The sequence below is a fragment of the Megalops cyprinoides genome, chromosome 10 (genome assembly GCF_013368585.1).
Source record: "Megalops cyprinoides isolate fMegCyp1 chromosome 10, fMegCyp1.pri, whole genome shotgun sequence".
In the NCBI taxonomy this organism is placed as follows: Eukaryota; Metazoa; Chordata; class Actinopteri; order Elopiformes; family Megalopidae; genus Megalops; species Megalops cyprinoides.
The window spans coordinates 15470543-15493654 of NC_050592.1; the positions used below are offsets into that span (position 1 = coordinate 15470543).

The following is a 23112-nucleotide window of genomic DNA, read 5'->3' on the forward strand; positions in this document are numbered from 1 at the left end:
TACTCCAAACAGACGTGCAGAAGTCGTGGGAAATAACTAGTCTAGTTTACCGTTGTCGTTAGTTAACTCTTGAGATGACGACGCTAAAATTCAGTCTGTCTTTGGTTAAAGCAAAGCATGTAAATGGACACTTTCTGTCTTCTCAGATCAGCGTAGGTACTTAGCTAATTCTTTTCCGTAAGAGCCAAAGTACAACAAAGTGAGATGTTAGTAAACCTATATTTCCATATGTGGGATATGAGGGACACTGTAATTTCCAATACGTTCAAAAATCCATGGTGACAGTAAGCGAAAACAGCGTCAGCAGTAGCTATGGTAATGGAGACTCGGTAACATTGCTTCTACTTATTGGTTAGATTTTGAGCAATGTCTGAAGATTAGGGATTTTTATTTGAGCAGGCTGTCTTAATGTTTTTTGCTGTTTGATTACAAAATAACTGCAACCTTGACAGATTAGGATTATGGAAATGTATTCAATTGAAAATTACGGTTGGACACATTACAGGTTTATCCCGTGGATTTGCTGTACTCAACGATAAAGCGAGTCACTTCAGCGGTAGGGAAATACCATCATTCTTACCTGTTGACCGATGAGTTCAGCCTGGAATTTGGCCGGGTAGTCTGTAAACTAGCTAGCTAGCTAGCTAGCTTGTTTGTCTGCCACTTTATTCTTGTATTTAACGTTTGGTTAAATAATAATAATAATAACAATAAAACAAAACCCATGTCGGAGTGGAGAAACTACCCTGCTTGTGTTAATGTTAGCTATTTTTATGTTTTACCAAAGTCGAACCTTCATCCCTTTAGCTTGCTAGATAACTAATGTCACATTCTTAAATAGCCCTGTACTGTACCTAACGTTAGCATGCTGTGTATACACTGTAATGTTAGCTATTTAACATTAGCAATTTGAGGATTCGTTTTGTCGTTTTGCCACAATTCTATATCTTGTGTAAACGTTTGCTGTAGATGTCACGTAGGCTACCAACGTTAATTAAACTCCTGACCAATAGCCATGCTACTGTAAGAGATATCTTTATTTGGTTAGGTGACAGAGGAAGAACTTTTTCACCTTTGCTGTAGCGACCATTTAATTTGTTATGTAAGTTTTATTAAAGCTAAAATCATCAATGACATTTCATTGTAGTCAGAATATTTTGTGATATGACATTTTTACAGGAGGAGTATGTTTGCAGCGCTTGTCTTCATGGTTGTCAATATATTTTTTGTTTTGTATGACAGTATAGGGCGCTCCTAGTTATCCTACTGCTGACACTGTGGCAGGGTCTGCAAAATGTTGCATTTTGACGTCCCACGTGCGTCTCACATTGCAAGTTATGACCAAGCCGTAGTGACGGTGCGCATACCATGCTTAAACGTTTGACACACACACACACACACACACACACACACACACACACACACACACACACACACACACACACACACACACACACACACACCTTCATAAAATGGTCAATCAGTTGACTAAGAAAAATGAACGTGGCTTCCTCTACAAACCCCCTTGGAATACTTAAACGAGACATGGAATACAGTATGTGTTCCGGGTCTTCAGAATATTTGTAATATATTGGTAATATATATTTATGATTTATTATGATTTATTATACTTATAATTATAATACAAATATTTATGAAATTATTCATATATGGTCAGTTGATTGTTTTGGAATAATGTAGTGTAGAGATGTATACATAGAGATTGACTGCTTACATTGCTTGTTAGCAGTATTACCTATATTGACTGTGCTTGTGTATGTGCACCTGCAGGAATGACTTTCAAAACCATCAGGCCACAGATTTGACAATGCCCAACTCAGAAAAAAAGGGGAAACGAACAGATAAATTACCTCAGAGGTCAAGTCGAACTGTTGACAGGTAAGACTCTATTTTCCTTCAGTGTATTACGACATTCATAATACAAATATTTTGTCTTTACAACATGCTTTTTCATTTTTCAGGGAATTGCTTGATCTCAGAAAACTCTTGGCCCTTCTCACTGTTTGCCAGTTAAAACCTCAGGTAAAGCCAGGTTTTATATTGTATCTCAGTCATTTAAGATGTGCTGTGTATATGTGCAATCATTTAATAACTTCACTCATTTATTTATCCTATGTAAGCCACACTCAGCCCAACAACCTTTATTTTAATGTGTGTGTCATACAAGAATGGCTTCAGTAGAAAGACCTGAATTAATGCACATTAATGGTTCTCTGATCAATGTGCTTTCTGTGCCTGTTCTCTTAGGCAGCTGTAGGGACACAGTCCAAGGGACACAATGCTTTTAGTAAGTCTCAGTCCCCTCTCCAGCGGAGCAGCGACAGCAGGAGGGGTGTGGCACAACCAGCCAATGAGGCCTCAGAGCTGGAAAATTTTAGGTACAGAGCAAGGGATTATAATGTTATGATTACGGATTGATAAAAAGTATTAATTTGCAGTTGGTAGGTCCAGTAGTAGCAGCAGCAGCTGTGCTATTATTAGCATGATTATTATGATGATGAGGACCATGATTGTTGTTTTTGTTGTTAGTTTAGCCTTTGTTTAGCCTTTTTTCCACCTAATGAACAATTTCCTTCCTTTTTCCTGCACAAAGTGTGACCTACAGCAATCAGAGGAGTTTCAGCCGTCACCCACATCACAAGCTCTTTTTGGACATTTTCACCTGTTTGGTTAGAAACAGGCTCATGTGCAGGTAAACCATGTGCTTCTTGACAGTAAGGAAGCAAATACTCCAGCTGCTAGTGGTGGGGCACAGTTTTTGTTCTTTGAAATGTATTGAGTGTAACACTGTGGTGTGCTATAGTGGTGAAAGAGTTTACCTTGCAACCCAAAGGCGGGACACCATTATTATACCCTTGATCAGGTGCATTACTTTATTTGAATTGCTCAAGTAAATATTCTGTGTGTGTAAATTGTCCCGAATAGAGGTCTGCTAAGCAAATGTGAAATCATGAAACACAAGAAAAGTTGCTATAGTAATTTCCATCCTATATCTTCAGTGCCTGGATTGATCAAGCACCTCCTGATCACATCCTAAGAGTGTTGATCTGTCTGCGACTGTTACTGAGAGAACCACTTTATCAGGTACACTTTGTCCCCTGTTATAACTGATAATGTTGCAATTCTGTTACACACAGTGAGCTACTTTATCTAGTAGCAGATATGCCTCTTATCAATTTGATCTGGGCTCATAAAGTTTCAAATTCATATCATTATCCATGTATGTATAGGCCATTGCACCCAAGTATGTATGTCAGAGGGAAGCAATACTTATTTGGAATTTAGTCAGTGCACACTGGACAATTGATATTTGTACAGTTTTTTTATTCACATTGTACTGTTCTTTTTTTCCCAGAAAGTTTTCCATCAACTCAAAGGGATTGATTGCCTTGCTCAGGTAAAACTTTGCTAATACAGTCTCTTTATGGTGTGCACTCTCTGAGTGTGTGGTAATTCAATTTTTCTTCCCTGCAGTATATGGGATCAGTTTCCAGCAGCTATCTAGATTGTGAAGAACAAACATTTGCCATGGAAATGCTAGTCAATATAACATGTAAGATGTTTTTATTGAATCTTTGAAAAAATAAAAATCCACCCATTTTGGTTTTAAGCCATGGAACCATGGAATATATTTTTCCTCTTTGTTTTTGTGTAGATATGTTTCAGAAGCTCGCTGTCATGGAAGAACAAAGGGAATGGGTTATTGAATGTGGAGCCCACAAGGTAGTCCGTGCTGCTTACTGCACCGTTCTTCCAGTAATTTCTTTTTGCAATACCTTTTGCATTTCAGTACAAGCAAAGGGGGCATGTCCCCAAGACAATCTGTTCACCCAAAACTTCTGACAACATCACAACACACTACCTGGACTTTAGTCTGGAACAGTGAGAGAGATGTCTTAGGGCCAGCTGTGGTCCTGGATGGCTGCTGTTTAGCAGGTTTTCAGGCCTCTGAATGATGAAATACTGTACCTCTGAACTAGAGAACACCTATATAAAAAAATAATGTATTAAGAAAGTACTTATCTCAATTGAATAAGATGATGTGCCCGTAATATGGAATCCTCTGAGGACCTGCCTGTAAACAGGGCCTATGCAGGCAGGTGCATGTTCTTACAGAGACTTTCTCAGTATTGCATAAACTTTGCTTCCCATAAGCTGTGGTCCCAATGTGTGGGCTATGGGATCTGACTGATCACTGTGGGAAAAGTGATGTGGTGTGTAGCTTTCTAGTAGAAAATTACACAGCTAGAGAATAGACTTGACAAAATGAAAAATCCTTTTCTGTTGTCTGGTTGCTGTCCTCAGATATTGAATGTGTGTGTCTCTAACACTACCTGTACCTTCTTGTTCTTTTTTCTGACCTAACCAAGGAATTTACAGCCCTGCGTTGTCTGACGACCTATTTTGAGTCAGTAATATCTCAGATGTATTAATTCTTTAGAAAGAAGTGTGTTCCATTATGCTGTTCTTGTCAGGCAGTTAGGCCACAGAACAATCCAAGGAAAAGGCTTCCAGGATGTACCAGATGTGTTTGCATAACGTTACATTTACATTGTAGACTAGCAGATGCTCTTTTCCAAAGAGACTCCATAAGTCAAACATACAGGGCATCCAACAAAATTACACAAAACCTTACACAAAGAAGGATGCCACTATCCGCAAACAAGAGCCAGTGTCAAACACAAGGCTAAGAACACAAATGTACACCTGGCGTAATACGCAAGTGTAACCCAATATACCCGGCAGGAGTGTGCCATTCCAGCACAATACCTATTGCACAGTAACTCATAGCCTACCCATGGCCTCTCCTGGTGCCTTACCTCCATGCACTCCCATAGATAGACTCCCTTGATTCTATGCAACAAGGCTGAGAAACGAGGCTGCTGCTCAGCTACATCCAATAAATGCTCTTTTTACTTAACAAGCAGATGAGCAGCAAGCTGAGAGGGGAGCTAATTAATCATTAGACTAGCAGTTAAAATGCACTCACAAAACTAACCAAGGAAAAAAATCTATACACATGAAAAAACTTTGTTGTCAGTGTAAAAGGAATTTAAAGTATATACGTGAAGCTGACATTCATTTCAGTTTTTCTGGAAAAAATCCCAAATACTGGAAATTTAAATCCAGTGAAAGTATTTAGTGGTATCAATCACACACCCTATGAATATCTTCTAAAAAGTGGATTTATAAATACTTGATAAAGTCAACTAAAGATGTAACATGGGTTTTATAGTTTCATAAAATCACGCTTACCTCTTAGATTTGAAGATGGAAGAGGCTCTTGATTTACCTTATGGTGCAATTGTTTCAAAGCCATCTAATGTATAATGCAGACTTTTGAAAATGAGCTTCTCCTGTATTTAAATACAGACTCTGGTAAAGCTGTTGGCAACACGTGACAGCAGTGTGTTACTGGGGTCTCTCCTGGCACTCACCAGCCTGGCAGAGAGGTATGTCTTTCAGCATACATCATTTCACTACCATTGCCCTACAGTAACTTAACTGGACAAAAATGTGAGTTGATTTTTCACATGATGAAGGCAGGAAAGTCAACTTCATCACATTCTGCTAGACACAGAAATAACTTCAATTTCCTAATGTACTTGTGCAGTATTAAGAAAAATTATCATTGTGAATAAAATAAGTTTATTTTTGATACATTAAAATGATTAATTATTCTAATAAATTCGCAGCATGGGTAATTTTTTTTTCCAGTCCAGATTATAAGGAAAAGATAGGAGAGCTCCCGATTGTGGAAAATCTTCTTGTGATACTGCAAGAGTATGATCTACTGTCTAAAAGGTACATTTTGTATGTTTCTTTTCAGAACACCTTTAACTGTGATAAGCTGACATTCTCATGTGTTAGATGGATGGGTGTCAAACTCAACTCTGGGAGAACCAGTGTATGCTGGTTTTAATTCCAGCAAATTTCTCTGGCTCGTACAATTAAACTTTTTAATTTTTACAAAACAGTCTATTATTCTGTATATTGAGCACATTTGCAATCCTAACCTGAGATGTGTCATTTTACTAAAAATGCCAAACTGAGTATATGCTGATAAAGACTAAACAGATGTCTAGTGAAAACCAGCATACGTATCTACTCTCCAGGTGCAGAATTAGTCACCACCTCATCATGCATGCATCTCTCCCCTAGGATAGGAGCGGAGCTGCTGAGACTCCTGTGTCCGGGTCGGCAGGTGCGGGAGCAGGTGAAGGTGTATGAGGGCGTGCCGGTACTCCTCAGCCTGCTCCACTCAGAGCACCTCAAGCTGCTGTGGAGCGTGGTCTGGGTTCTGGTCCAGCTGTGCGAGGATCCGGACACCAGCGCCGAGATCCGGGCCTGGGGCGGGGTGCAGCAGCTGCTGCGTATCCTGCACTCGTGAGTCCCTGCGGCCACTCTTTCCAGGGCAACAAGTTGCACACAACTGCTCTCAGCAGCAGCGGGGTTTCAAACCTGCTGTTAAATCATATGATTATTGGAGGCTGATATTCTCACCTACAGGTTGAGACTGCAGATCTCACAGATGTCTGGTCTGGATTGAAATAAACACAATGACTATATAGTGTTCCAGATGGTGGACACTATTTCCCACAGACTGGGAGCCTAGTGCACTTTGCTGACTGGATGATTAACACAACTGCTAGTAACAGCAGTGTTTTACCCACAGTTGTCAGTGCAGTTTTAAATTCCGAACATTTCTGAGGTTAGCTAGCTGTCCCTTCGACAGTTGTGTAAATGATCCAATCAGCTAAACCATCAGGTGCCAAGCTGTTGTAATTTAGCATCCGTACTTTAGAATGTGTGACCTCAGCCTTAAATAAATATGAATTAACATTACATACATTTAGCCTGTCGTATATGAGTATAAAATATAGGGCCTGAAATTTAGGCCTGATTTACCAAAATGATTAATAGTCCTTATCATTTCATTAAGCATTTTTTATTTGAATGACTGTCTGTTGTGTGAAATATGTTTCATCTGTGCAGCATCTAAATGCAAGATCTGCATCACTTCTCAGAACTGTGCAACTCCACATGTATTTAATCACTCACAATGTGTTGAAGGACAAAAGACACAAATGTTTTTGAGAGATGCCCACATAGGTAGGGGAGGCCATAACTAATGGTCTCCAAGTGAACAGACACACTGAATCAATATTCCACACCACTCAGAAAAATATTATGTTATCAAGGCCCCGATCAAGCATTCTGGTCCAAAAACAGTTGAGAGAGAAATGTAATGGACTGTGTAGAGAAGCTGGCCAATACTTCTCTCATAAACAAGTAAAAAAGAACAAACAATAACTTATTTTAAAACCAAACAAAACAGAGGAAACCAGCCTATACACAGCACCAGCAGGGACAAAGTGAGCCATCCTCCCTGCTCTCAAGCCACACCTGTATATAATCACCTTTCAATTAGTCAGGTGTGACTCGTTACCCAATAGGCTGGCTCCCCAAACAAATTGCCAACATATGCATTCACTTAACTGATCAATACACAATTGACAATTAGCATTCAGAAGAGGTGGTGAAGGCTCTCCTTCACAGACTGTATCTCTGTTCTCCTCAGCGAGCGTGTGTATGTTTCCGATCGCTCCTCTGTTGAAACGCTGTCCAGCGCCAACGTTGCGGGTCGAATCCAGAGGCAGCACATCTCAGAGGAGCTCAGTCCACAGGAAACAGTGGAGAATACACTTTCACTGCAGGCAGGTGAGTGTCACCACATGAATGCAAGCAGGCATGCTCATATGCTCGCATGCATGCTCATATGCTCCAATGCAGTTTTTCATTTTTGAGTATTTTTGAATTGGGAGCTGCAACCAGTCTGGTGAGGTAGGATCTTTGCAGTGCCAGAATGATCTTTAGGACCTTGTGTCGTTGTCATATCCTGTTGAGCTAAGTATTATGCACAGCACAGCACAATTCTGATACCTTCAAATTCAGAGTCTGCTTTTGCTTCACCTGTCCTTCCTCTCCCAGCATGCTGTGCAGCCCTGACGGAGCTCGTCCTGGATGACACCACAGCACATAATGTGGTCGAGGTAGGACATCTTCACACAGCTACACACTCTGCCGCAAGCCTTATCTGACTGGTGATCTAGCAGCAGTTGTGCTGTGCAAGCCTTTTCCTGCCTGTGTATTCAGCAAGTGTGTAGGCCTGCACTCTTCTCAAAAAGCCATCCTTTCAAGCAACTAACTGATTAACAAATAATAATCAACATGTTTTTTATACTTTGAATTCCCAGGAGAATGGAGTATATATAATAGCAAAACTAATTGTGCCTCATGACTCACAAACTGGACCAAAAGCAAAATCTCTGCAGGTACTTCAAACTACTACATAATAATTCATGATAGCATTTGTATAACATAGAGAATATACTTTCTATTAATGACTAGAACAATCATTTTATATCTACCATACATACCCCATGGTATATCTATAAACAATCATTGGTGTAATTTATGTCTGTAAGAAAATAATATGTTACTTTAGCTTCTCCTTTGTTTTATTTTTGATAGTGCTATGCATTTAGGGCCTTAAGATTCCTCTTCAGCAGAGAGCGTAACAGACATCTATTTAAAAGGTAAATTGTTAAATGTTACATATTAATGATATATATGTGTCATCAGAGCTCAGTATGATGTTGAATCACAGGGTTGCTGAGCTGTAAATTTTTTGCTATTTTAGACTCTTCCCTTCAGAGCTGTTTGCAATGTTTATTGACGTTGGACATTACGTGCGTGACATCACTGCCTATGAAGTGCTTCAGGAGAGGGTCTCACTTCTCTCTGTGAGCAAAGTTTTTTACCTTGTCTTTTTCCAACATCACAGTAGTTTTTTGTGTGATTCAAAATTTACCATATTAAGTTTGGCTTGGATCCAATGAACATTTCTTGTCCTTCATTTTGACTGACAATGAATTTACAAAAGTTGTTGTTTGTTTTGATGAAAGTCAACCAAAGTAAAAGTCAAAAGTAAAAGTTAAGGTCAAGTGTTACTTGAATTCAGAGGTCAGTTCAATAGGTATTATAAGTATATGAAAGTAGCCATAATTTTGCCACATTTAAGCAGCAAAGACAGACCAGATCAAGTGTGGTCCTAATATAAATCTGTGTGTGGAGGTAAAAAAAGGAATGCTAATTATGCATCCATAGGATGAAGAATTGAGCAGTCTGAAAGAGAGCATTGAGGCTGCGAACCAGAACAGATCTCCTCTGAAAGTGATCAACGGCTATGCTATTCTGGACCATCTGGGCAGCGGGGCTTTCGGTAGCGTGTTCAAGGTGGGAGCCTTCACACTTCCATCAATATTCCTTATGCCAATGCTTCATACTCTGACTTTGATTTGCACATTAATCAGTGTTACCAATCTGGGAGTATATATTGCTGCTGGGCATATTCCCTGATGATTGTATTCAAACTACATTCCTTCAGTCTAGATCTGGCTGTGTGAATAGATACGTTGTTTAGTGAATATCAAACATAAACTGCTGTTTGTAGTTTTTTATTGGCTTAACAGATGTCAGTGTGTCTTTGGTTTCAGTTAGTATGTTTCTCATTATCCCCACTGATGATTTGCTGGTTTGGTTTGTTGCTCATGGGTGTAACAGCAGGGGTTTGGCCTTTGAGGAACTGTGTTTGTCAGAACAAATGGAAACAAGCAGCTTTGGGTCTATGCCATGATCTGCAAAATATATAATGAATGACATCCTTCCTTATTCATTTGAAAATAGTATTCCAATCGTTATTCATGGCACTGTATCGGTAAATTATAAGAATAAATAACGTGAGGTACGTTGTTATAACTTGATGTAATGACTCTTTTCCTTCCAAGAATGATGTGACGAGAGTGTAAAGGTGTTGATGGATGGGTTGTTTGAGTTCACTTCAGCGACACCATTATGTTGACTTTTGAAATCAATGCTTAAACCAAAAATTCCATTTGATTTTTCTTCACTGAACTGCTGAATAACCACATTTTGCAGATGATTCAAATAATACATCACAAATATGATTACACAATATTTTCTCATGCATCATTTTTACCAGGAGTAATGAACATAAAACAAATAATAATATTCTGTCCCATTGCTGTAACCGCAGTAAGTTTCTATGTTTCAAAGCTTTCCATTGGTGTTCCATGGGTGAAGGTCCGAAAGCAAAGTGGGCAGAATCTGCTAGCTCTGAAAGAAGTGAACCTCCACAACCCAGCCTTTGGCAAAGACAAAAAGGATCGAGACAGCAGCGTGGAGAAGATTGTATCTGAGCTCACCATCATCAAAGAACAGGTGACAGCATAACACCATTGTCATTTATTGCCATTATTAATATTTAGGTTGCACTTCACATGTCAATAAATGACATAGCTGTACTTGGGTAATGGTATTGGAAATATGGTAACAATGCATTGGTAACTTGAAATTACCAGTGTAGCTCATTACACAGAAACAAAGAGCAAAGTAACATTTTTGCTGATAAGTAAAGCGTGTTAAAATGCTGCCTTTACTCATTTATGTCACACGCTTATCAAGAGTTACTTACAAGGCCGCCATGCAATAAAAACAAGAACACAGATACACAACTGCTGAAGAAAATGTTGAAGTTTTCTAGACGCTCAGTGCCAAATGGTTACACTCAAATGCAATATACCTACGTAATGGTTGCACATGGTGCCAACCAATGATCCTTATGGGCAACATTACACCATAATAACCTACTTATGCTGGTAATGTGTAACACTCATATGTGCACCAGTTTATGTGCAGGTAATCTGTGACTCATAACTAAATCCCTTTACGTTTGACAGTACCCTCGATCACATGTTGTATACCATTAAACACACAACTGTGTAGCATTATATTTCTGTAAATCCTATAGAAATGCTAATCAAAAGTGTGATATTTCACTATGCTCTCTGTTTGATACAGATGACCCATCCTAATATTGTCAAATACTACAAGACCTTCTTGGAAAGTAAGTCTTTGATTCATTTGAAATGCAATTAAAGACAGTTGATGTCTGTGTGGATTACTGATTTTTTGGGTGGTTGTTTTTGCTCCGAGCTACTCATTGTGAAGCTGTTATAGAGATTGTTAGTATTGTGAGCATGAAGCATGTCCGCTCTTGTAGATGACAGGCTGTACATTGTCATGGAGCTGATAGAGGGAGTGCCCCTGGCAGACCACTTCACTTCCTTGAAAGAGAAACAACAGCAGTTCACTGAGGAAAGAGTCTGGAACATATTTATTCAGGTGTGAAAAGTCACAAATACTATGTCACGTGTTGAGCAAAAGAAAAGGAGCTGGGTGCAGACAGTACTAAGTTGTGGTTGACCTGCAGATAAAGAAATTGATGCTTGTGCTGGATTATTACTTCAATGAGATAATGTATCATCTTGGCAGATTTTTCTTCATCTGATGTGATTTACATAACCTGCATTTAAATATTTTACTGAAATATACTAAGCACCATACACAAGCTTAACACATAACACGCAACTTGCACCCTTGTGGTAACAAGCTTTGGTCACTATGCTACATGCTAATGCACTTCTTTTCCATGCGAAAACCCCTCAGATTTGTCTAGCACTGCGCTATTTGCACAAGGAGAAGAGAATTGTACACAGAGACCTCACCCCCAACAATATCATGCTGGGAGAGAGAGACAAAGTCACTATCAGTGAGTACTGATACTATCACTGTGTGTGTGTGTGTGTGTGTGTGTGTGTGTGTGTGTGTGTGTGTGTGTGTGTGTGTGTGCGTGTGTGTGTTTATGTCTGTGTCCCTAATGTCTAAGGAGCTGACCTGTAAATGAATTGAAGTGTAGACTTTGAAAGACTGTATCTGATGATGTTATCAGGATGAAGGAGATGTGATTGAAAATACTTCTGTATTTTGTTCACTAGATGGCATTGCTGGCTCATGTTAAGAACCCAGGAATGGTCAAGCACTTGTGCAGTCTACACAAGTGAAATCCCCTGCACAGAAACAATTAGTTGTTTTCTGCTTGCACAGTTACTTTTCAGGTTACAAGATCTGTCTACAATGTACCTTGATACACGTAATGGTGGTATTCTTCATTGAAGTGGAAGAAACTGAAATGTCTATAATAGCAGACAAAATGTCACAATGTGTTGTAAATTTGAAATTTTTAACTGATTCAAAAATTATGATTAGTCTACTTTATCCTTCATAGGTATATATCGTGTGTTTATACAAGTGGAATAGTAATATCTAATTATGACTATTGTAACTGTTCAATAATCAGACATGAAAGTATGATATTCATTGATAACAGTCATATCATGTCTGATTTCTTTTCAGCGGACTTTGGCCTGGCGAAGCAGAAACAGGAGAACAGCAAGCTAATGTCTGTGGTTGGCACCATATTATATTCCTGGTGAGTGCTGTGATGAACAAATGTTTTTTCAGTCAGGGCCCACTTATGTAGAGGGGCAGAACAGGGAATTACATCAACATGTTCTTTTGACTCATTTTTGTGATGGCAGGTATGCTATCTGCCAAATTTACATCATAGTTACAGTTTTTACTGTACATTCAGGGTGTCAAGAGTATCAAGAGTCAGAGTGATGAAAGGACCCTGGAGGATGTATGCTTGACTATGCCTGGTGGAAACAAAGTCAGTTAGGTCCACCAGCGTGGGCTCCCAGTCCTTGTTGGAAAACGACACAGCCAGTTTTGAACATGGGCTGTAGGGCTTCATCTGCGCTTTGAACAAGCACAAAATCATTTCTGTCAGAGATGCTTGGAAGACCCCTATGTCTGGTTTTGCGATCTGAGTGCGAGGAATTAATAAGGATGTCAGTACAAACAGGAGTACTTGCCCCTCTGCACACCTACAGTAATCACCACAGAAATGCCCAGACAGGCCATTAACCTTCTGAACTAGAGGACTCAGCCACTTTTATGTGGGATGTACTACAATCCGTAATGGCAGTACTGTAGTGAGTCGCAGTCTAACAAGCTGCGATTTCTTCTGCCACTGGACGCTCCATAAATTCTGGTGAGAGAGTGAGTGTGGCAGATTTAAGTGCCATCAGCAGTATCTGCATAGTGTCTATTCTGTGTATTATTGAATGAATTAATAATGTATTTATATATCCATTCTATTTGTCACTGAGTCTGTAAACGTCAGTCCCCTGACTATAAATCCTGGCATTCTGGTGTGCTTTCAGAATTTTGTGCTGTCAGTTGACATGCAAACCCGCTCTATGCCTAGTTACTGAAATCAGTTCAACTGTGAGAATTTCCCCCATTTCATATCTGGCTTATTGTTTTTGTGTGTATTTCCGTTGTACTTGTCTGTTTATGGATGTGCGTATGCATGCATTTAGGTGTGTGTGTGTGTGTGTGTGTGTGGGTGCATACGTGTGTGTTTGCGTGTGTGCGCCGGCCTGTGTAATTCAAACTGTGCAAGGAAGTATCTGTCACATTCAGGCCCACTTGAGAACAGCTTAATAACAAAGAGAAAAGAGGCAGTTTCTAGACAGAATGCACTTCAAAGGGGATTCTCATTCTACCCACGCCATCAACAGCTGCTGGAGTCCAAACTCTTCCTTCTCTTAGCTGTGTCTTAATGCTTGGAAAGATAACAGACCGAAGTGGCAACTCAGAAGATTTCTCATAATGTCATCAGGTCTGCTGTGGAGTTCCTTAACTCAATGTAATCACTTCCCTCTTTGTCCAACTCACTTCCAAGAAGAACAGGTAATGTAGTTGCATTGCAGTTTGAACAAGTTTATAGCTGAGTAGATGACTATAGACAGTTATATTCTTTTCTTTCCATACATGTTTAATGAGGAAAGCTTATGTGTCCTGTATACATGGCCATGTTGTTACAATGTTACCATGATTTAGTAATCATAAATCAGTGATCATTTATAATTGATGTTATTTTTCTTCCATTAAAATGGTTTGGGGATACTCAGTCTTTGTCTGGGAGGGAGGCATAGATGTCCGTGAGCGATTTTGATCCCGCTGACCTTAAGTTAACGAAGACAAGAGACGATGAATGCCTAGATGTGAAGGTCCACATTTTTATTACAGTGACTCAGGTCTGCACTGCCTTTTATTCTGAAATGTAAGCTTACAAATTATTTTGAAAGCTTTAAGATGGAACTGTGCTCCCTGGTATCCCACAATGCAGTGCTTTATTGCTTCCTCGCTGTGCACCCGCCACTCCATAACTATAGGAAATGTACTGTTGAAACTACTGCTTTGTGGCCTCGTAGGAAAGCACACGCAAAGATTGCCCTCTTGTTGTTGACCCTCTTTACTTGCTCTCAGACCAAGGATGAGGTTTTAAATTGGCTCAGACAGCAATCCTTTGAATCCAGTGGTAAGTGTGTGGGTGGAGTGAAAACCTTGTGGACAGCTGACCTGCAAGGAACAGGAAGGACAGCCCTGCTTGGTGAATGTGTAATTCCAGGGCTTATGTGTACAGTAGCCTTCCTCCTCTTGATGCAACAGTATATGCAGTCAGTAGAGGCTCATTTATTGCATTAAATATTGCATTAAATAGTCAATTTTGCTTGTCAGTAATCAACACTATATACTGCCCATCAGCTTTTTATGTCTGATGCTACTGCCTTTAGCGACACAGAAATGAACAGGGCAGCAAGGATACTGGGAACTGCTTAACTTGTTACTTAATGCACGCTATTCTGTGTGATGTAGTATAATTTAATAAAGTAAGGTGTAATTTTTGACTGCCAGTTCTTGTTGTTGCCACCAGCACCAGCGCCAGCACCAGTAGGGTTGCTTTGTAGTGCCTTTCAAAGGACTAGGATGTGTAGCCTTTCTTATTAAGTCACTTCTGTTGAGATATGGGTGTGTGTTTTTTGTTGTTTGTCACATATGTAGTCTTCTTCATGTATGATCAATGGCTCCTCTGGGTATGCCTGTGATAATGTCGAGGCGTTCACCAGAGTTGTGGGTGTTGGCAGGTTCCCTTTTTCTTAACTGTAGACAGGACGAGTGACATGGTCCACAGCTGCCCACCTGCACCATACACTGAGACCATAAAATAATGCTGCAGTAAAATTGCTGTTGGATAGGGAGTCATGGTTTATTAAAGACAAATGGTAATAACCATTACTCAGGACAAGGATGATCTGTGGTCGGCACTTGTGCTTGCAGTAAGTCCCTTAAACATAAATCGTATTGAACTGTAGATGAGGAATAACAATATATGCATGACTGTAATGGCCCTCAACTCGAGGTCATTAAATTGAGCTCATGCCTGTTTGCCTGTCCATCTGTGTGTCTATCTGTCTGTGTGCATCAAAGGGGCAAGGTTTTTGATCTGTGATTTAACTTCTGTTTCTTTTAGTTACTATGCTGTCTTAAATTCAGATAGCTCAACATAATACTTTTCTACTTGCCTTTCGAGTGACTTGCCTTTGCTGTGCGCCTGTCATGCCTTCGTAATGCTTAGATGTAAGGATGTTTTCACCTTGTCTAATGTACGTACGTGACAAATAGGAAATCCTACAATCCACCTAATATAATGTTAAAACTGAGTTCATTTCATATGGAAGCCTGCAGGGCAAGGCTGGTGGTTTAAACATAGTAAGAGTAAAAGGGCTTGGGATATTAGGTGAAAGGATCTCACCTGGTTGACCTGCACTGTGAACCCTGTTCTTGCCTCTCTCAGCCCAGAGATTGTGAAGAGTGAGCCCTATGGGGAGAAAGCTGATGTGTGGGCTGCAGGTTGTATCCTGCATCAGATGGTCACTCTTCACCCACCATTCTACAGCAGTAACATGTTGTCCCTTGCTACCAAGGTGAGATACACAAACACACACGTATGCTCTCAAATACAGACTATACACACACACACACACACACACGCACACATGGTGACAAACGCACTGATTGTAAAACGTCAACAGTAGCTATTAGTAATAGCTGAGAATCTTTAACAAAAAGTCACAGCTGGCCTGATATACCACCAACTGGCCTTACTTGCTGCTTGCTGTCTAACCATACTCCACCAATGGAAACTGGTGTTCTTTGTTTTTTAATTTAGTCTACTACTAGAGAATGTTTCTGAAGCATGCAGTTTATGCTAAAATATTTCTGCTCTCCCTTTTCTGGCAGATTGTGGAGGCTGTCTATGAGCCAGTGGGAGACGGGCTCTTCTCAGAGAGAGTGACAAACATTATTAAATGGTAACATCACAATGTTTGGCTTCACTTCTCGCAATGCGCTTCACAAAGTAGGGAAGCGCTGAATCTAATTTTAAGTCTTTTTTTTTTTTATTAAGGGAATTTGTTTGTTGAGGATAATGAAGAGAGAGAAAAGCCTGTGCCACAGAGATGGATGGCTTATGATGCATTTTTTATGTCAGCCATCATTTATATTCAGTACCAACAGATATATAAATGTGGTATGAATGTTAGCGCAAGCTGCCATAGCTGAAGCAAATAGCTACGTCAGTCTGTATGTGACTGTGACGGTGTGTGATGCCGAATATGTCCTCCTCAATGTTATGCTCCACCTTACATTAGAAGTTCCGGACTATAAGTTTGTAACTTACTACTTCTGTTAATGTACCTATAGGCTTTTCAGAACATTAGTCTAAAGGTAAGCTAAAGGAAATTCAGCTGTGCTCAGACTGCACTGAAATAGCATACCGGCAACATTTACAGTCTGGGATGTATTGTCTGAAGTCATCATTTTAGAGAATCTTGCTGATGAGGTCCAGTTTCTTTGGGGTTGTTCTGCAGGTGCCTGACTCCTGATGCAGACTCACGCCCTGACATTGTAGAAGTCAGTGCCAGGATCTCTGACATAATGATGAAGTTCATGGACAGCCTGTGTGCCTCCCAGCATGCTCTAGAGAGGAAGCTGGAGCGAGATAGGAAGCGAGCACAGAAGTACTTCCTTGAAACCAACAAGGACGGGCTCAATCACTGTCACTCATCCCTGTCACAGGTGAGGCACCATTGAGCCGAGTTTTGTTATGGTGCTGATACAGGAAGGAAACAGCCTTTACAGTTTACTGAAATAATTGCCTTAAGGTTTCTGATGTAAAATTTTAAAAGTCAAGCTTTTAAGCAGTAAATGGAAATTATCATGAAGATGCGTGTATGTTTATTTTAAAAATAACTGTTTGTTCAGCAGGCAGTTTTCGTGAAGAACCACAGTTTGAGCAGTAGGGGACTGGCCATTGTGAAGGATGACTCCATCAGCACTCCATCCTACTCCACTCAGCCAGATACTGTTACTCCAGGGGACCAGACCTCCAGTCAGGGTAGGTCTCTTACTACCAAATTCTGTGCATTTCAGGGAATATTATGCTGAATATTACCTGAAACTAGTGATGGGAGAATGAGACTACATGAACCACAGAATGGATGGATTTACCAGGTACTGTAAATACCCTTTTGCTTTGGTCCAATCACAAAGTTTTGCTGTAGAGAATGCTTTCATTGGTTCACACCAGGCAGCAAACCGTAGCTCCGCCCAGTATGGGATCCATGAAGTCTCACTCTCTATCCATCCACATATTGAACTTGGAATTATTATCTTCCTCTTTTGAGTATGTACTGTCTTTGTTGTGCTTATACTACTGAGAAGTGAAGGCATTTGTAATGAGGGAATGAGGGGAAAAAAAGTCATTTCTGCAGGGGACAAACAACACGTGAGACATGACAACCTGCTGCAGTCAGTCAGAGTGGCCAACAGTCAACCAAGTTTTTCCTTGTAGTGATGCAGGACTAATTGAGTTACCTGAGAAAGAATTTATTTTGTTCGGTTTTCCCTGTAATGCCTGTTCAGTTCCCTCAAGCATTTGTGACATAACTTTATCCTCAAATTAAAAGCAGAACACATGCTTCTTCATCTTATGCGAGGAGCTGACAGACTGTGTAGTACTAATTATAATTCCTTCTTTGGGATGCTCTCTATCATTAAAGAGACTCTGTCGAAGTCTAGGATGTGGAGGTAAACTAAGATAAAAGTGTGTGTGAAATAAAATTGGTATGAATTTTGGCCCAGAGCAAATTCCTTTGTGAGAACCACACCTAAATTGCACCTCACAGTCTGGTCTGTGCTGTCCCTGTGATGACAGCCATCTTGCCTGGCAAGATGACAACTCTCCACTAACAAGCTGCCTGAATCATATATCAAAGTAAACGAACGATTCTGTAAAGACAGAATGTCTTTTGTTTATTTATATACTCCCATCCAAATCAGCCCCAAAGTCTGCCAGCAAACTAATCAACAAGACACCCAAATGAAATTTGAACAAAATTGCAGAGACTTTGCGTGAGAACAAGTTTCTTCCGACTGTATATAGCTGTCAAGCAAATAAAGGCCCTCTACAATGTAGTATTTTCCTAGAGCCTTTCTTCTAGTTTTCCCTCCTCCTTGTCTTGGAAAAAGAATTGACAAAATAAATAATAAAAGCATATCTTATTTTGTGTTCCTTCAATGGCATGAAAATATAAACAACTAAATAAACAGTGACTCCCTTTACTTGAATATAATTATTTAATAACTCTTCAGTATTTTTCTCTCACAGATATTGGGTCTGAGGAAGAGCTGGAAGCCTCTGGTAACAACTCTACCTCCAGTCCTTGTAAAAAATTGTCTGTCAGTAAGTTCTCCAAAGTTGAAATGTTCTAGAAAAACAATTCAGTTTCAAATTCCACTGTACTGTGATGCTCTGGGGTAACATAAAGCAAGGTAAAGACATACCACTGAGAAGAGATGTCACAGTAGCTATGAAAATGGCCAACCACTGTCAGTCATTGAACTGTTCAAAGCATGCCAACATCTGAAGTGTGAATAATGCAAAGCAGAGAAAATGTTTATTAGAATGAGGGGAAATGGTCTTAAAGTGGTAGAGTTTGCGGAAGCGTCTCACTGTGGGAGCTGCATGGCCAGAGGTGTTCTGTGAAGTGTTTCTTAGACAGGACACAAGGTGAGAGAGGAACTGCGAGCAAGTGTTTGTGTTAGCCATTCCCTGCTGCCAAGAGGTAAAAAATGATTGACATCACCCTGAGGAATATCCAGTCAGACACGCCCTCTAATCCTCTTTTTAATTGTCCATTAAAGATTCCCTGTAATTCAGAGTAGTGTAAACACATTTGATTTGAGCAGTCTAATTACATTATGCAAAGTATCACCATAAACTTTATCTTGATATCATCCTTCACTGAATACAGACACCTGAATTTCCATATTTATGAATTTCAGAATACCTCCAACACTAAAAGTTTTCAAAATGACTTTTTTCACACTGTTGTGCCATATGTTTGATACTGCAAGAGTTGTGACATAAGAGTTGTTAAGATGTTAAGTTGTGACATAAGATCCACACCATGGCAAACCAATGGCAATGCCCAGGGTGGCTACATAGCTACACACTGCCACTTACTGTTGCCTTCTTTCATGACCTAATTTGGAGGGAATACACAGTGAAGTACCATAATCTGTGTGATTAATGGTCTAAACACACAGTTCTTGAGATGGGGGCGCAGGGTCATGTTTCATGCGGTGAAGCAATTGTCAAACTCCACTGTGGTTAAAATGGCAGTAATAAAGAGCTTGTGAATGCTGGCTACAGATGGTTTATGCTTTACCTGAGAGCTATGGGTACACTACTAGACAAAAAGACCCCTCCAGCCTTTCATATATTGTTAAAATGACCTCTCAAAGTGTCAATAAATCACCACTGGTAGTAAAGTCTCGTAGTCTCACTGTACAATATGTGTTTAAAGTCAGTGTAATGTCACATTTTTACAGAAGTAATATATTTTCAACCAGAAATAAATTCATAAATAAATAGAATAATACCTTCACTATTTCTGCATGAGGTTGAATATATAAAAGACCTTTAAATGTCTTATTTTAAATGTGAAATGTACTACATTTTTTCACAGTTTTCCTACTGGCTTGCTGTTGTCCGAAGGATGAGTTGTTTATGATAACTGTTTCAACACTGCATTTATTAAAATATGTCAATCGTGTTTCTTGAGCAGACAGTCATGTTTCTGATGCAATGAACTCCTGATCTGTTTTGGGCTTAGTTGTTTTATCTGGATGCTGTTTCAGTAAGGGTTTCATCTGTTGTTTAAAGGGTCTATAAAACGCAGTGTCAGTGCTTCCGTAACTGAAGAACCAAACCTTGCTTGGTGAGTTACAGTTGATGGAGCATTTCTATATAGCGTGTAATGTTGCATTGATCAGTGTACTTGGTGCACTAATAACTTTGATTCCTTTGTCTTTCAGTGGAGATTTTGCTGCTCCAAAACTGAAACCACGGCCAGGTAAGTCTAGTCATCCTGGTGATTTTCTTCATTGTGTAAACAGTCTTGGCAGTGTTAACAGGTGCTTCTTCTCATTTTAGTCTCCTGTAACTGTAAAACTATTAGCTCCAGACACAGATGCCTGATAGTTAAAGGTCATTGCTGTATTCTGCCAGCCATAGTAACATACCAGATAGTGTGGTGCAGATATTAACACCCATCAGTGCTGAAGTCATGAAGTTGTTATAACCTGAATAGTTCATTCAGTAATTACTGAATTACAATTAATTACTGTTAGGTACTTAAGTAGTTAATGTGGTTAAAGCAGTAACGCTTTTAAATTCTGTGAAATATTTTCAAGAACACTGTGGTATTACTGGGATATCGCCCTGTGATGAGAGTTCACATGTTTACACCAGAGGAATATCGTTTGTAACCCAAATATCTGTCATCTGCGTTGAAATGCTTGACAGTTAAGCATGTAGACTTAATCTGTAAACAGGTCTGGGAAAGCAGACTTCACATGGTTTGTTGTTCTTCTCTGATCTAAAGCATCAGCAGGAATCTGCTTGTCTCAGAAGAAGGTCCGTCAAATTGATGACCCAGTTCAGACACTCCTGGTTCTGCTGCATAAAATAATCTACATCAGTCAGGTCAGTTGACATCATTCTCTCTTAGTCCTGAGCGCATTTTAATGTGTATAAAATGTCATGTGATTGAGCTGTCACAGCTTATAACTTTCCCTGAATTGGATGGTCAATGCCTTCAAATCCTCCTTCAAAGATTTGTTATGCATATTGTATTTATATACATTGATATGAATACTATATGTATATGAATACATGTATACTAAAGTCAATATGGAATTTAGATATTCATATTTGATAATCATGTTATTCAAATCAATTACTTCAGCTGCCTCCTGCTCATCACTACAATTTCAAACGGCGGGCCATTGAGAGATTCAAGAAATCGCTCTTCCACTACCGGAGTAGTCCTTACAAACTGAAGGTAGAGCTGAAGAAGGTAGGATATAGTCAACATTGCCCAATATGCATTGCCCATAGTTACATGGGTCGTATTTTTCTCTGTGGGCAGATATTTTTTGTTGTGCATGGCTGTACAGAGGTGGGAAAGCTTTCCATTTTTAAAATATTAAAAAATTAACTCAAATCCAGTTTACAATCATTGCCAAAAGAATGTTCCATATGCTTAAGAATGGAAGAGTATTGAGATCATTATAATAAGTAGATACAGTACACTCATTTATAATTAATATATTTCCCAGAGTCTAAACACTGGTGTCAGAGTGTGACGATGGGAATATTGCCCTAGCCCGTTGTTTTGGTATCTTGGAGGGCAAACAAGTTGTTTCATCTTTTCCATAACTGTACAACAGTGTAGAAGAACCCTAATCTTACATTTTGCCTATTTAAAGTTGGGACATGCTGTTTATCTGCAGTGTTAATGGTGTGTGCTGTCTTGGGATCTCCATGTTTTTGAAAACCTTGTAGATTCCAGCGTGTAAATCTGTCTTAGTAAGAAAAATATTGAAAGAATACAATTTGAGAGGATACAGGTTTTCTTCACTCAGGTAAGAGGATTTTGGTGGTTGAACCCTGATCCTGTTGAATGTTCCATTGTGTTCTCCACAGCTCCTACAGGGTTCACCAGAACTGATTGAACCAGGGTGCATCAGCACAGATTGGTTTTCTCTGGTCCAGTCCTTTGGTGGAAAACCTTTAGGCAATGAGGACCAAGGTATGGCATTTTCAGAATGAAGGTTTCCTTCCCAGTGTGTCCACCTTCTCTGGCATCATGTCTGTAATTTATGTGTGGTGACTGAATTTGACATTGCACATGATTAGAAGACACTTCAACATTATAAAGATCAAGTAAGGGTTGCAATAACATTTTTGACCCTCATTCTAACAGGAATATGCAAATGTGACTTCAAGAGCAGCTCTTTTATTTGCCAGTAGATAATGCATAATGTTATAACCAGAGGTGTGTTCAAATTCGGCAAACTGAGGCGAACGGGTTTTCTTTCAACTTTTAAATCTGAACGGTTTTGTGTGAACATTCCAAATTGTTTCCCTTGTCTCCCTTAGTCCAGTGTACATGTGTGTTCGCCGAGAACTACCTCCTCAGACCGTTTGTGTGTGTTCGCAAACGTTCGCAGTGAACTCAAAGCAAACGGAAAACTGCAAACGCACCTCCAAATCCAACATCGACAATGGATATTTCCATTTTTATCAATGACTTGGTACAGTTCTGACTTTACGGGGCTTCTTATGAAGAATATTGAATACTTCCAGTCTTGGTAACATCCCTATACCTTCCTTGAAATAGAAAGTAGCTAATTTTCTTATGTCAATAAGCAGGGTTAACTCTTTGCACAGTGGGACTTACATCTCTGGCTCTGTTGCTCATCAGGAGGCAAAATCTACTCTGACAGACTGGTCTTGTTCACAGGTAATATAAGCTACATGAACCTTCAAGAGGGAGTCACATATGAACAGATGCAGGTAGGTGTCAGTCATATGTATCCAATGAAATTCTGATTTAAAAAAAAACAGTAGCATGAAAGGGATGTTTAACCTACAGGCCAATACCATGATTCTTAGGTGATCAGAATGTTCAGTAAAGGAAAAACATTATTCTTCCTGTGTTACAGACCATGATTGAAGAGGTCTTGGAGGAAAACGGGTATTACAGTACAACACAGCAGTAAACAGGTAACGAATATGTGGCTTTCATACACAACAGGAAAACACCGCCTGCCTGCATGTGTCCA

General features: G+C 39.6%; 1 protein-coding gene across 1 annotated transcript; it reads left to right on the top strand.

Moving 5' to 3' along the window:
• The first annotated feature begins 275 nt into the window (after positions 1-275).
• Positions 276-23049, top strand: nek10 (NIMA-related kinase 10). Its single transcript, XM_036538724.1, has 32 exons — positions 276-329; positions 2269-2399; positions 2615-2713; positions 3021-3105; positions 3377-3418; positions 3496-3574; positions 3677-3744; positions 5395-5474; positions 5740-5826; positions 6184-6408; positions 7604-7743; positions 8014-8075; positions 8280-8357; positions 8557-8621; positions 8726-8828; positions 9193-9321; positions 10189-10326; positions 10966-11011; positions 11168-11289; positions 11614-11716; positions 12361-12436; positions 15713-15842; positions 16159-16229; positions 16788-16995; positions 17185-17314; positions 20147-20201; positions 20299-20336; positions 20868-20968; positions 21231-21341; positions 21971-22076; positions 22791-22843; positions 22993-23049. The coding sequence occupies exons 1-32, from the start codon at positions 276-278 to the stop codon at positions 23047-23049; spliced, it is 3072 nt and encodes a 1023-aa protein (XP_036394617.1).
• The last annotated feature ends 63 nt before the right edge of the window (positions 23050-23112 follow it).